The sequence below is a fragment of the Phyllopteryx taeniolatus genome, chromosome 10 (assembly GCF_024500385.1).
Source record: "Phyllopteryx taeniolatus isolate TA_2022b chromosome 10, UOR_Ptae_1.2, whole genome shotgun sequence".
NCBI classification, from domain to species: Eukaryota; Metazoa; Chordata; class Actinopteri; order Syngnathiformes; family Syngnathidae; genus Phyllopteryx; species Phyllopteryx taeniolatus.
Genome location: NC_084511.1, coordinates 26563928 through 26578936, shown reverse-complemented (window position 1 = coordinate 26578936; position 15009 = coordinate 26563928). Strand labels below are relative to the sequence as shown.

At 39.6% G+C, this 15009-nt stretch overlaps 1 protein-coding gene and 1 long non-coding RNA gene across 2 annotated transcripts in view; one reads left to right on the top strand and one right to left on the bottom strand.

Moving 5' to 3' along the window:
- Positions 1 to 15009, top strand: part of LOC133484836 (uncharacterized) — a 35409-nt gene that overhangs the window by 11352 nt on the left and 9048 nt on the right. The window lies entirely within an intron of this gene.
- Positions 2926 to 15009, bottom strand: part of pdgfc (platelet derived growth factor c) — a 34547-nt gene continuing 22463 nt past the window's right edge. Inside the window, exons 3-6 of the mRNA XM_061787958.1 lie at positions 14153 to 14333; positions 6229 to 6421; positions 5295 to 5515; positions 2926 to 4693 (exon numbers count right to left, since the gene is read on the bottom strand). Coding sequence (XP_061643942.1) covers positions 4550 to 4693; positions 5295 to 5515; positions 6229 to 6421; positions 14153 to 14333 — 739 coding nt within the window. The 3' untranslated portion in view covers positions 2926 to 4549. The remainder of the gene's footprint in view (positions 4694 to 5294; positions 5516 to 6228; positions 6422 to 14152; positions 14334 to 15009) is intronic.

Sequence of the window (15009 nt, the reverse complement as noted above, 5' to 3'; positions counted from 1 at the left end):
TTGTGTAACTAGCTCGCTTGTAAATGGTTGAATTCTTTTTAATCATACTTAATTGTCATTACTGTTCATATTTATAGTATATATAGTATGACTATTGTTTTTTTCATTCTCAGCTGCTCATGATTGACCCATAAATACATATTTTTTGTTGCATACAACGCTGCCGACCATTCTTGCTGCATAGCTGTTACCGCCTTGCCAATATAGTGTTTCTGCGAAGATTTGACTTTTTATTGTCTATTAATTAATATAATGCAGCCCTGAGCCCCTTCCTTTTTGCAGTGGTGATGGATAGGCCGACAGATGAGGTTAGACCGGAATCCCCGTGGACCATGATGTTTGCAGATGACATAGTGATCTGCAGTGAAAGCAGGGAGCAGGTGGGGGAACAGTTAGAAAGATGGAGGCATGCGCTGCAGAGCAGAGGAATGAAGATTAGCCGAAGTAAAACAGAATGTATGTGCGTGAACGAGAGGGGTGGTGGGGGAAGAGTGAGGCTACATGGAGAAGAGAAGTCCTCCAAGGGTGGAGGACTTGAAATACTTGGGGTCAACCGTCCAGAGCAATGGTGAGTGTGGTCAGGAAGTGAAGAAACGGGTGGAGGAAGGTGTCAGGTGTGTCATGTGACAGAAGAGTCTCTGCTAGGATGAAGGGCAAAGTTTAGAAAACAGTGGTGAGGCCAGCCACGATGTGCGCATTCGAGACAGCGGCAATGAAGATGTTGAGGTTCGCTCAACCTGAGTGACCAGGTTGGATCAAATTAGAAACGAGCTCATCAGAGGGACAGCCGACGTTCGATGTTTTGGAGACAAAGTTAGAGAGAGCAGACTTGGATGGTTTGGACACGTCCAGAGGAGAAATAGTGAGTATATTGGGAGAAGGATGATGAGGATGGAGCTGCCAGGCAAGTGGGCGAGAGGAAGAGCAAAGAGAAGGTTGATGGAGGTCGTGAGGGAAGGCATGAGGGCAGTTGGCGTTGGAGAGGAAGATGCAGGAGATAGGCTTCCATGGAAAAGGATGACGCGCTAAAGGGACAAGCCCAAAGGAAAAGAAAAAGATTGTCTATTAATTAATATGTGCATATTTTCTTTGCTAGATCGATTGCTGCTAACTATTCTTGCTGTTCTATATTTTTAAGGTTAATGTGCACTACTCAACATCGCACAAAGTTACATGTCCTTGAAACTTTAAGTATGTTTGTGCGATGGGGAAAATGATGATGAAGGTGAAGCGTGCGGTTTAGTAGAGGTCAATTGGGCTCATTTCGAGTCTTTGTGCCATGCGAATGTCGGGGAGGGCGTAAGCGCCTTTCACAGTCATTGTCCACTGTGCGTGTGTACGGGGGGGCAAAGGCTTCCAATGGTATGGCATGAAGCCACAATGGCAGAGGCGCGTTTACGCAGCAGCATCTGTCGCCATCGCACGCGCCTGCCATGGTTCACATTAGACGGCAACGTAAGAATTCCATCCGTCCGTCCATCCATTTTGCGTAGCACTGAGCCAGTTTAGCGTTACGGGGAGCTGGAGCCAATCCCGGCCGACTCGGGGCGAAAGGCACATCATCTGCACGCAAGTGTACAGTACCGCTACGCTGTCAGTAACAAGATCAAAACTAGACGGGAGATATGAGTGGGGATTTTTAAACAGCCCACCCCCCGACCCAAAAAAAAAGAACACAATTATTTCAGAAATGTCATTTTATTTCACATTCTTAAAGATAAAGTATTTCAAACATTTCGTGTGAGATAAAACTGACTTTTTCTCAAATAGGAGTAAAATAATTACATTTTTGCATTTTGTTAAAAATACGGTTGATTGAGCTTCCGTTATTTAAACATATCATTAATTAATTGATTGTATTTTTACATGAAATTCAAATACAAATTTGTTTTTAAATATATTTGGAGGATGAAAATGTTTTACTGCAAATAAATAAAAAACATTTTTTTAAAAAGGGTTTATCATATAATTGAAAAGGGTCAGTAAATTGAATAAATATTAAAAAAAACATTTAAATTAAAAAAAAAATTTGAATTATGTTGCATTTAAAAATAGACTGTGTAATTAATAACATTTTTATATACTAATAAAATAAAAAAATATTATTTTAAAATGCACGTGTTGAACAATATTGACGTTTCATTGTATGGTAAACATTTTTAAATCTTAAAAAGGGTTTCTCAAATAGTTTAAACAACAAGTAAATTAATTCAATATATAAAACACTGTCAAAAGTGGTATTGAATTAAATTACATAATTTAAAAATATATGATTATTTTTTAAACAATACTAATATTGATAATATTAACTAAATACAAATTGTAATATGCAGCACTGTATTGTATATGTTTGATTACAAATGTAATATTATTGAATACTAAATACATAGAAATATAAAAATTATTTCTCAAATAGTTTGAACAGTGAGTAACTATATCAAATAGAATATTGTTTCAAAACATTCAAATGGCTTTCTTTCATTTTATATTATTTAATACAAATATTCTTTTAAAATATTTAGGTCTTACTGTAACAAACATAAAACAGAGAGCAAAATTTGTCCTATTTAAAATAATTTCTCAAACAGTTTCAACAGTGAGTAAATTGATTAGCTATTTAAAAATACAAAAATATTTTTAGAAATATATTTTGGAATTAAAGCGATTTTATTGTATATTCTTTAAAACAAGACCACCAAAATCCAAAATATGTATTTAACTGTCGACATTGATGTTTGCAGATTCTGATTTATTTATTATTTGTATTTATTTTGTGTTATTGCTGCTTTATTGTATTGCATTTTATCTTTGTGACTAGTTTTGAACAGTGCTTGAGGGGGGAGAAAATGTATTCATACATTCTGTAATACATTCATATTGGGATTCTTTTTGTGTTTTCTTTCCTCAAGGTTACTATATGCCATCCACAATAAGAAATGACTTTATTTCAGAATTTCAGTACAATAAAATACCAGTTGTTGCAGAGGGAGCTACTGTAGATAAATAACTGAACATGAGTGAATGAAAAACACATTTAAAAAAAAAATATACAGGAAGAAAATGGAGGCGAGTCTTACTGTACAACAACAATGAATCTTTTTTTTGGGGGGGAGGGGGGGCAGAGCACAGAAATAAATACTTGAAAGGCGTAACTGAGTCAAATGAAGCAACCACAGTCTCTTTGGTAGGAAAAAAAAAAAAAAAAAAAAAAAAGCACCTTAGCGAGGCAAAGAACTGCAAATGGAATATTTACACACGAAGATGATCACTCGCTCCCATCCAAAAGTAATGGACCAATTCCTTTACGTTTGCCATAGAATGAAAAGAGTTGGGTTGGACGTAAAAAAAAAAAGAATGAAGACAAAAATACTTCAAAAAGGATCTGGGCTCTTGTGAAGACTGGATTTATGCTAGTTCGAGGTGTAATCAGCATGAGAAGCAGATACAATTGAAACCAGATGGTTACGTACGGTGTATAAAAAGACAAGTACGCTTTTTGGTTTTGTTTTGTTTTGTTTTCTCGCCGTCCGAAACAATCAAACTAAACCTTTCCTGTTTTAGGGTTAGTTATTTCTTTATGCTAAATACCTGAATAATGAGAAACAAGATTATTATTTCTTTTATTTTTTTGACACAATCATTACTTTGTTCAAAGTCACAAGTGTACAGAGATTTCATTAGTACTGTATTTGGAAGTAGGCTAGCCTCAAAATGATATCACGATATTTGAAGGAAATTTGCGATGACGATATTCATGACGATATACAGATTTTTTTTTTTTTAATAGTAGTTAGAGCTGTAACTAGAGGTGTTATTATCCCAACACATTGCCAAAACAACAAAGCAATTCATCAGAGGGGCAAGAAGGGAAAAGTCAAAAAGACTGGCCAAGTCCATCTCCAGACTTAAACCCTATAAAGCAGTGATTCTCGAAGTTGTGGTACGTGATATAAATAATCATTGAATATTGCCGCAACCCTGCAGATGTGTTGAGCAGATTCTAGTTCTGTAATTTCCTATTTTCTGGGAGGCCCTGAATGTAACCAAATTTGAGTGGCGATTGGACGGGGGGAGTCGAGGGGCAGGGAAAGAGGAAGCATGGGTCAGCCTCGGTGTCTACGTTGTATGTTCCACCTACTGACAATAAATGCTAACATGTCATACCATGCCATCGCAGTTTTGTTGTTGTTGTGATTACGGCCTAATGTTACTGTCAAAACTGCAGGATACTGAGGTTGTTTTCATGTCAAACGCAAATGATTTCAGCGTACAGCAAAAAGGCAGGAAATGGCCTCACTGGTCCGATATTACTTTCTGAGGGGTGCGTATCGCAAAAGCCCTCCGACAAGAGGCTCCCATTTTCCGTGACACTATCAGATCCCCCCCAAAAAGCCGAAGAATAGGCAGCTCCTTATCTCAAATTGTCTTCTAACACTCAAGATAGAGTCCGGTGGAATCTGTAGTCTCAGTATTTATTCCACGACGTTCCGCAGATTGAATCCGTCCCAATCTCGCTTTTTGTTTTAATTTAACGTCGTCCGATTTGGCGTTAAACGTGTCCGAGCGGCGCGCTATTGTCGGCGTTATCGGCGTCCTTGCACACGCACGCGCACTCCTCGTGGTGCTCCAAGGCCACGTCGGTCATGGACTTCTGCAGGCCTCGGCCTCCGCTGCGGTGCTTCAGCAGCAGAACCTGACAGGAAAAAAGAAAAACAAAACAAAACAAAACAAAATCATATATGTAGGAAAAAATACTAAGTCTTGGACACACACAACATTGTTAAATACCCCCTTTAATAATTCCACAAAAGTTTAATTTGTTTATATATGTGGTATTTACATTGAAATTTTTTTAAATAAAATTTTACTGATTATATGAATTATTAATGCTGAACACAACATTTTTTCGTACATTTATATGATTTGAAATTTCACTTTTAATTATTATATGAATTAAAATGAATGTTTTATTTTTGTGTATTCAAAATATTTGTATTATGTTAATAATAATACTTGTATATTTAGAATATTTATAATAATAATAATATTTTTCTTTCCTGAATAAGTTTTTTTTAAACATTCTATTGTGTCAAGCCAGTTTAATTCTGAATAATTATGAGAATAATTCACCATTTTTATAACAATTTCAAAATAATGACATGAAACATTTATTTGACACAAAACCAAACAATTTTAACTCAACTTTAAAACTATGGTAACATAACATTTAACAAGTTAAACGTTTAGGCTTTTTGGGGCCTATCACCGATTAGCGTGTTCAAATAAGTGCTTACCTCGTGGTATTTCGTGGCGACCCGGGCGGGCTGGCACTGGCAGTCGTAGCAACGGTGGGCGCAGCAGGCGCAGTTCCCGCCGCAGCGCCTCACCAGGATGCAGCTGGGCCAGAAAATGGCGTCGGTGCGCTTCAGCTCCTCGCGCAGGGACACGGACAGGTTGCGTGGCGTGCAGCTGTACAACTGAGATTCCTCCCAAAGCAGATTGAGGTCATCTCCTCCTTTTTTTTTTGGGGGGGGGGGGGACAGAAACATAAAGATTAATATCAATATTGTTTTTTAATGGGTTTTTACTCTACAGCAGGGGTGTCAAATTCATTTTTGTCACGGGCCACCTCGTCGTTATGACTTCCCTCGGAGGACCATAAAATTTGATGGGTAGCTACTTTTGAAATTTGGAGCCTATACAAGTATGTTTCCCCCCCAACTATTATTACATTTCTTTTAAGAGGGATATTTCTCAACGTTATTACAAGCGAAGACAATTTGCAATTTTGATATTTTCGCAAGAAACAGGAAGTTGACGCACATGATTTGCTTTCGTGGGCCGGATCTGGCCCCCGGGCCACCAGTTTGACACCTGTGCTGTACAGTATACAGCGATCCCCTGCGAATAGCTATTCGGGGAACAAAACCTGCTGTGAATAGTAAAAATTCACAAATGATTGACACGCCCCTAAAAAAGGTTTACATTTGCCTATGGATGCCAGAAGATGGCAGCAATGCATTACTTTTGTCTATATGAAGCTGCTCAACTCACGTCATCATAGTTCCTTGGCACCAGGATGCCGCAAGACGGCAGCACGGCAATACTTTAATGGCTTAAAGGTGTGTTTTCACTTCACGTGGGTACTTACACACCGCGATTAAAAAAAAACAAATAATAATTCCAAGCGCTTTAAGTCGAGCGTCAAATGAAAAAAAGCTCCTATACCTTTGGCTTTTTTGTTATGGATGAAGGATTTGCCAAGCACGTGCCACGTGGGATTGTACAAGTCGTCCATGTCCAGCCGCCAGCGCTCGGGTTCCAGGTACTTCATCACCTCCTCCACCGTCCTCAGGCCCGACACGGCGGCCGACAGCTCCTGCAGGTCCTGCTGGGACGGAGGCTCGGCTTCTGCGGGCACCTGCGAGGAAATCGGCGGAAATCTTCATATTTTTCCACACACGCGCACAAAAAAAAAAAAAAAAAAAAAAAAAAAAATGTTCTTCTCATAATGTCTGAACAGCATATGGTCGTTTTCGTTAACTATTCAAAAGGAAATGATTTTTCTTTACATTCTTTAAATCCTCTCGGGTGACTTTTCGAGCTTTGTATTATTATGATTAATTAATAGAATTTATTGAATATTTGGTATTCAGATTATTTTAAAGTCCATTTTTACATGGACAATTTTTTTTTGTATTTCATTAGCCTAATAACAAAAGTGGCATTTTTAACTAAAATACAAATGTGGTCAGTGAAAAAGATTTTTTATTATTTATTTTTATCATTTTATTTTTTTTCTATTTGCTAAATACCAGTATAATGAGAGAAATAAATTTTTTTGATCATTTTTCATGACTTTTTCTTTCAAATTAGAAGTTTACACGCATTTCATTAGTATTTGGTACCTCGTTGCTATTACAAATCTCTTTTACAAGAGTGTCCTGGTCATCTAATTTGAGTGTTAATTATTATTGAAGTAAAAGAAAGTTTTTTTTCCCCCCTTTAGAGTATCTTTTCAATTCCGTTGCGTCACCAAACTTCGCCGCCGTGCTCTCACCGTTTGGCGCCACACACCTGGTTAAAATTGGCATCAATCACACAAAACCTCTCAGGCAACTTTGCCGTGTTTATTGCAAAATTGACCTCGAAATGGCTGCTTTGAGCCAAGGCGGCAGACTCCCCGTGTCTTTTCCGGCATGGCTTCTTGAGACTTTTTTGTGTGTTTCCGCATGATGGTCATTTCTACCAAATTTCATGTTGCTAAATAAAACTGGCTCCAAGGGCTTCATTTTCAAACTTATTAGAGTTTCGCGTCGTATCGAAATTGGCCAGCGCGCTCCGCCAACACACACTGACCAAATTTGAAATACTACTTTATCATTTTGTGCCACCCACTTGTCTAGTATACCTGGTTTAAAATTGGTAGCGATCAGAAAAAGAAAAAAAACTCTTCAAAAAAAGTTTGTTTTTGTAGGACCCCCTGGAAAGTGACAAAATTCGACTTTGCAGTAGACTTCATGTGTGCTGTCAGGCATGGCTTCTTGAGCCTTTTTTTTTTTTTTGTGTGGGTCTTTTCGTGATAGACGTGCCTTCCAAATTTCACGTTGCCAAGTCAAACAAGTTTCGGGGGTTGAATAAAATATAAATAAATAAGTAAAAGCCCTGAGATAATCTTTCTGTTATTCCCATCTGAGGTACTAATGTGAAAACCTCCTTCCATTAAGTCACATATTTATGTTCAAGAATATAAATATCAAAACCACTAATGAATTACTCAGCTGTCTGAGGTTAGGATGGATTTCTGTGTTATTTCATACATGTATTTATAACTGTGAATCATAACAGGTTGTTTTTTTGGGTTGTTTTTTTTTTGGGAGCCTTTTTAATACAAATGAGGTCAAAGAGTCTTGCTGCAAAATCCATACACAGGGTTAGTTAAAAATTGGACAATAAGCGTGGTTTCCTCCGAATGTACTTTTTTAAAAAGTTTAATACAGAGAAGTGACTGAAATTGTAAAAAAGAATCCATACAAATGAAGTTTTCCATCATCCTTCCAATTTGGTTTCGGTTGTGATTTTTACTTCGTATGTGTCTGTCTCACTTCCTGTTCAGACGCATCAAAATAAACACGATGGTTAAAAAAAGAAATCAATCAAATCAAAGACATTTATTTTAGATTTGTGTATCATTTAACATAGTTTGAACGCTACAAAAACACTGACCAGCGATAGATGTAAAAAATCAAAATGGAAACAAAAATCAAAATCAAAATGAAAGAAATCAAATGCACTTTAAAAAGAGGAAAAGAACTAAAAAATGAAAACAAATAAAAATAAAAATCTAATGGAAAATAGAGATTAAAAATGAAAACAGTATTGAAGTGAAAATGATATCACCCTAATTAACACAGAAATAAAATAAGAATGAAAATGATAACCCCATAACACACATACACTCAAATAATGAAATACAAATGAAAACAAAGCTAAAACCCCCCCACCCCAAGAAATTACATTTTTATAAAAACTTTGACACAAATACAAATGAAAAGAAATATAAACATTTTTAAAAATTATAAATAAAATACAAATAAACTACAAATAAAAAAAATAAATAGAGAAGACAAATAAAAAGTATGAAAATCCATCCATCCATCCATTTTCTGAGCCGCTTCTCCTCACGCGGGTCGCGGGCGTGCCGGAGCCTATCCCAGCCGTCATCGGGCAGGAGGCGGGGTACACCCTGAACCGGTTGCCAGCCAATCGCAGGGCACATAGGAACAAACAACCATTCGCAATCACGTTCACACCTACGGGCAATTGAGAGTCTCCAATTAACGCATGTTTTTGGGATGTGGGAGGAAACCGGAGTGCCCGGAGAAAACCCGCGCAGGCACGGGGAGAACATGCAAACTCCGCACAGGCGGAAAAAAAAAAAATCTAAATTAACAAAAAAAATTAAAAATACAAAGAAAAGAAAAAATGAATAACAAAATACATGTGTAAATAAATTGAAAAATATTTGTAAGCCCCTTTACAGCAACACACACACACACACAGTCACACTCACACTCGACATCCAATCACTTTTCAAATAGGTTTTTTTTGAATTTGTCTGCCCTTTTCTAAACACTTCCTATGCGCTTTTCCCCACATGGACGGAGGTATGCGCACTAAACTCCGAGATGTTCTCCCGGGAATGCTGCTTGCGAAGGACGCCAAAAAAAAGGAAAACATCTGAGGCCCATCTGTGCGCTGGCGCTAACGAGAGCGGCTCGTTAAGAAAGCGTGCAGTGTCGCATTTGGTTTAAAATGGGCACGAGCGCCCAACGCCGACAGATCTTGGCAGCGAGCGGCGGCAGTAGCGCGAGCGGCAAATTAGCCGAACCTTGCCAGAGTCCGGCGACTGGAAGTCATTAACAGCCTATGAATTTTCACGGCGCAATCCTCCCACAATCAGCGGCGGTGCGGTCCCTCGGCCAGCCGGGCCCGCTGCGACTTGTCACGGCCGCCGATTGAGAGATAAACACACACACACACACAAAAGACATCTGTTTATTTTGAAAAGGCTTTCTTGTTCAAGAATCCTCCTGATTTTGAAGAGTATCCTCTCAAAGATGCTTAAAAAGCTTCTTTTTTTTTTTTGCGTGGGGCTACTACTACTTGACAAGCCCACCAAACTTCATGTTGCTTAAAGAAACGGGATCCATGGGCTGAATATTCAAACTCGAGTTCTGAAAGTTTTGCATTTCATGGAAAATCATCAAACTTCACTGCTGTGTTCCGCCATGCTTTTCAAAGCAAAATGGCAGACTTCCTGCGTCTTTTAGGGCGTGCCTTCTTGAGACTTTTTTGTGGGTCTGCTCACTGTGATCATGTCTACCAAACGACATGTTGCGCAGGGCAACTGGCTGAATTTTCAAACTCATCCAATTGGAGTTTGGTGTTTTACGTGGTCGTCAAACTTCACTGCTACGTTCCGCCGTGCTTCTCAAAGCAAAATGGAAGACACGCTGTGTCTGTGAGGGCGTGGCTTCTCGAGACTTTTTCGTGGGTCTACTAAAGGTCAACTTGCCCAGCAAATTTCATGTCGCTAATTGCAACTGGCGCCGGGGGCTGAATTTGGACCCCGTCTTTGCGCCGAGTCCTATGGAAATGACCAAAATGAGGCTTCTTGAGACTTTTATTTTGTGTGTGTGTGTGTGTGTGTTTGTGCGCATCGACTCTTGACAGCACATTTCGCCCACAGGCAATGGCAGCGTTACAACTGCGTGCTTTTATTTCGACTGGCTAAAATAATGACAACTGGTCAGGAAAGGGCCTGTTAAGGCACACGTGGGGAACTCGCTCCCCCCGTTCTCATGGGCTCGCTAACCGCTTCCCTGCAATCCGCTACGCTTCCATTAAGCCGCAAAGTCTGTTGTGCGTGAAATAATGTGGCTTGTGTGTGCGTGTGTGTGTGTCCCCACCAGTCCCGATCGCAGTCTGCAATTGAGGTTGGCGTAAAAACAGACTTAGGAATTTTGTCCCGCCAACTCCCCGCCTGCACGGTAGAGAAAACAGTCGAGATGGATGTGAGTTGCACAAACGATAACAAATACTGCACACTGGTAACTTTGCTTACAAGTTTCATTCACCAGAATATTATTTTACACGAGTAGGTACTTCTACTTAAGTACAGATTGTGACTACGTTTGCTACTGTACTTTGGTTTTACTTTGACTTAACTAAAGGTGTCGACTCAGTACTTTTGCCAGAGTATTATTTTACACACGTATCCGTACTTCGACAGAGCGTGAGTACTTTTGCGCTGGCTTCGAGCGTCTCCTCCCCCTCCGTGTTTTAACAAGCCGGCTGGGAAAGAAATGGCTTCCCGTCAATGACAGAGCGGCCCTTGACGGGCCCCCGCGTGGCTTCTTGCGGGTTCCGGTCGATGGGAGCAGAGCGGCGCTGTTCCACTGCGCATGGGGGTTCAAAGAGAAGACTGGAGGGGCGACGTTTTCGTCGTGTTTTGGCCCCTCGGAAGTCGGCTACGTTCAACCGGGGGGGGGCGAGGGCCGCGACGCGTACTCGAGATAACCGCCACCTCGAAGCGGCACAACTCGACGGAATAACCGGAGCAACTCAAAAAATAATCATCATAAAGTAAAACAAAGAAACTGATGAGCAAGATTTTCATCAATTTAAAAAAAAAAAAGGACAACACTGAGCAGCATTTTTGCCAGATGTATTGAATGCAGCACAAACGTCCAATCACATCGCTGTGAGGTCATCCCAGAATAAACGACTGTGAAGAACCCGCAGAGTAAATTTAAAAAAGATTTGGTCACGCATAAAGCGTCACTTTTCCCAGTTTTCGTGACTGTAGCACAAGCGTCCAATCAGATTGCTCTGTTGTCATAACAGACTGAAGAGAACAACTGGAAATAATCCGTAGAGTAAAAATAAACATCCACAGCACAAGTTTTTCATGAAGGCAACACGGGAGCTGCATACACTGCTTTTAACTATCGGAGCCTTTTTAATGTCCTTTATTCAACCTCTTTTTTATTATTATTATTTTAAGGACAAATTCTGACTTCCTCCGAGCCCCACTTTTCCCTAACAAAAACAGAATGACTGCAAAGAATCAATATATTTACAAAAAAAAGAAAAAAGAGAGAGAGAAGTCCACAGCAGCAGAAGTCGCCTTTTCCCCAGATTTATTGAACGCAACACGTGAGCTCCATACACCGGTTATTATGACTTTTGATAGCCTTTCCCCCCCCCCCCCCCCCCCCCCCCCCCTCCTTATTATAAATGACAGAGGAGCCATTGTGACATCCTCCCGTGTCGCTTTATGACTTGAAGAAAGGTGAACGGAAAGGTCGTCCCAGACTCTCAATCTCGCGGTATTAAAGTGTCAAAAAGTAACAATCGCTGTATACACAGCGTATATCACGGCGCTAAATATAGAGTGACATTAGGATGGGATATTACCAAGAGGAGGACAATTTCAAAAGTACTCCAAGCCCTCTTAAGTCCCACTTTCATTTCGGGGGTCCGAATGGAAGCCGCGCAGGGGTGGAGGACCCTCGACGAGACACTTTATTCCCTTCACAGAGGGGGTCGACGCTTTTTTTTTTTTTTATGGAACAATAACCTTTTAATCAATCGGACGGAGAGATGATACGAACACAGGTGGATGACGTTAAAGGTAGAGGTTGTTGGAAACGTATTTCTTTGTCACTTGTACAGGGGGGAAAACAATAAAGCCAATGAAAAATAGCATGCGTTATTGTAACAATAATAAATGGAGAGAAAAAAAGCGCAATCCAAAAAATGAAATACAACTAAATGTAAAGAAAAGAAATAATGATTCGAATCCTGTGTAGGTTAACAAAAATAAATGGGAAAAAAATACACAATGAAAAATTGGAGAAAAAAAAGGCAATGGAAAAAATACACAAAAAAAGAAGTGCAACTAAAAATAAAACGCTAATAAAATAAATAGATCAGTTACAACCGATAAAAGTCAAAATAAAGTGACACTCAAACAAAATACTCATAAAAACAGCTAAAATACAAGTCATAAAAATTCAAACCCACATCAATTTTTGAGAATTGAAGTGAAAATGTAAACGAAAATACAAATGAGGAGTACAAATTAGAATCTAAAAAGATCAAATTTAACTTCAGAAGTGAACATAAAAAAAATCAAGTGCAACAAAATATAAAAATGCAAATCAAATACAAATAATAAAAAAAAAATAGAAATAACATTAAAATTCAATTTAACTAAATACGTGAACCCAACTCATAGAATAGATCATATCCAATATAAAATTAAAAAGTAAAAAAATGTAATCAAACAAATAAAATCCAACTACTAAAAATGCAAATACAAACATTTGAAAAATAAATCAAAGTAACATTCTAAACTTTAATGACAATTAAATGTATCAACTGCAACTGCAGAAAATGCAAACAGAAATAAAAGCGCAACTAAAAATAGATACAACTCATGAAAATAAAATAAAAGTAATATTACAAAAATGCGTACAAAAATTGTATTTTTTGGAGCATTAAACTAGATCCTCGGGATTGCTCAAAGTCAGTTTTATCTGCATCCTACAAACTAATGAGCTGACCCCCGTTCGTTCCTGTGAATAAATAAACATGCGCTCCAACAAGCGCTGCATTATTTCATCATTCAAATGCGTGCGACCCGACTCGGAACAATAAAATTGACAATTTAATGAGCTTAGTAGACTCATGTTGTTTTCGCCTCAGCTCGCTCATGAAGTGAAATTAAACCACAAGACTTGATTTTAGACTGCCGTGCTCTCAAATAATAATAATAATAATAATAATAACTAGAGCTACGCGCAGCTAGAATCGGGCCCTCGCACGCCGGCCCCGTTGGGGTACTTGCAGTTTGAGGTCCTGGCAGGTGTGCTGTATTGGCACGATGAAGGGCCGCAAATTGCCCCCTGGGCGGTAGGTTGGACACCACGCTTTAGGGCATATGCAAAGTTATGGCCCATATTGAGTAAATGTGGGCCATACAATAATGGGGGATGGCCCCCAAATGGGCCCCAGGCCATAGGTAGGACAGCACTGCTGTTTGACAAATGCGAAGCCTTTTCAAAAGGTAAAAGGTTTTGTTTGTGGAATGAAAAGTTTGAAGGCCCGCCCCTGTCATATACTTCATCGGATTCCAACGCTTTTGATCGCTTTTCATGTCCCATGTCTTGAGATGAAACACACCAAGTTTGAAGTGAATTGGATGAAAGCTGTAGGAGGAGTTCGCAAAAGTCTAAACCCTGAAAATTTCGCCTTCAAAAGGTCACTTCCTGTCGGAGTTACGATATCGGCCACTTTTTGATGCGTCTGTGCCCATTTTCAGAGCCGCAGGTCATACGGATCACCGAGTTCGCCTTTGATGTACTTTCGGCATCGTTCTAGGTGGCGCTGTCGAGCCATTTTTCGGAAGACGCGCCCGAAAACGTGAAAGGATCACATTTTTCACCAGGCCTGATGTGCGTGGCAAAATTTGGAGTTTTCGTGCACATTTAGTCGGCGGGACCTCGCAGGTCTACCCGCTCGGGCCCTCATAATAATAATAATAATAATAATGATATATATTCTCACGAGATGCGGTTCTTACCGCAGGCTGCGTGGCGTAGCGGATGAGGAAGCCCGGCTCGGACGGGAAGTACTCGTCCGAGACAAAGCGGATGCGGACTTTATTGCCTTTAGAGAGGTGGGCTGCGGGGGCCGCCCGCAACCCGCACCAGCAGCCCAGGATGCTCCCGTCGCTCGGATCCTCCAATTCCACAAAGTCGTACCTTTTGGGAGAAAAAACATCAAACAAAAATCTCAATTCAAATTGAAAACGAAACGTTTCAACCTCTATTGCTGGTGGATGGACTATGCTAGCTAGCTTTAGACCATTCGCACTCACGTTCACACCTACAGGCAATTTAGAGTCTGGAAATAATCCACAAAGTAAATACATTTCAAAAAGGATGTATGCTAGCATGCTCCATCACGCACAGGCACATGCATAATCAATGAGATGACTTGTGATTCATGATAAGAGCTACCTTGCGCAATAGAAATAGACGGACCAGAAATAAACCACACAGTAAAGAAAAAGCACATTGCGCACTCTGGCATATGCATACTTAATGGAATGATTATTTATTAATACTGCCTCCTTGCACCATAGAAATAAACAGAACAATTCTAAATAATCCGAAAAACAGGCACGTGCTGTCCCAAGCGGTGTGTGTCATATAATTATGGCGATCACTTCTCTCATGCAGTTATTCAAGATGAACGCCATCTTGCACAAAATCAAACAGTCAAGTTACAGTAGTAGAAATAATGATTGAAAGCTCTCTCAGAGCTCTGTAATGAATCTCTTGAGCGCATGTCAAAATGTGCAGACGACAGCACTCTGAGCAGAATGTAAATAATGTGTCTGCCTGTGTAGATGATTGGATGCCGCATTCTTCATGC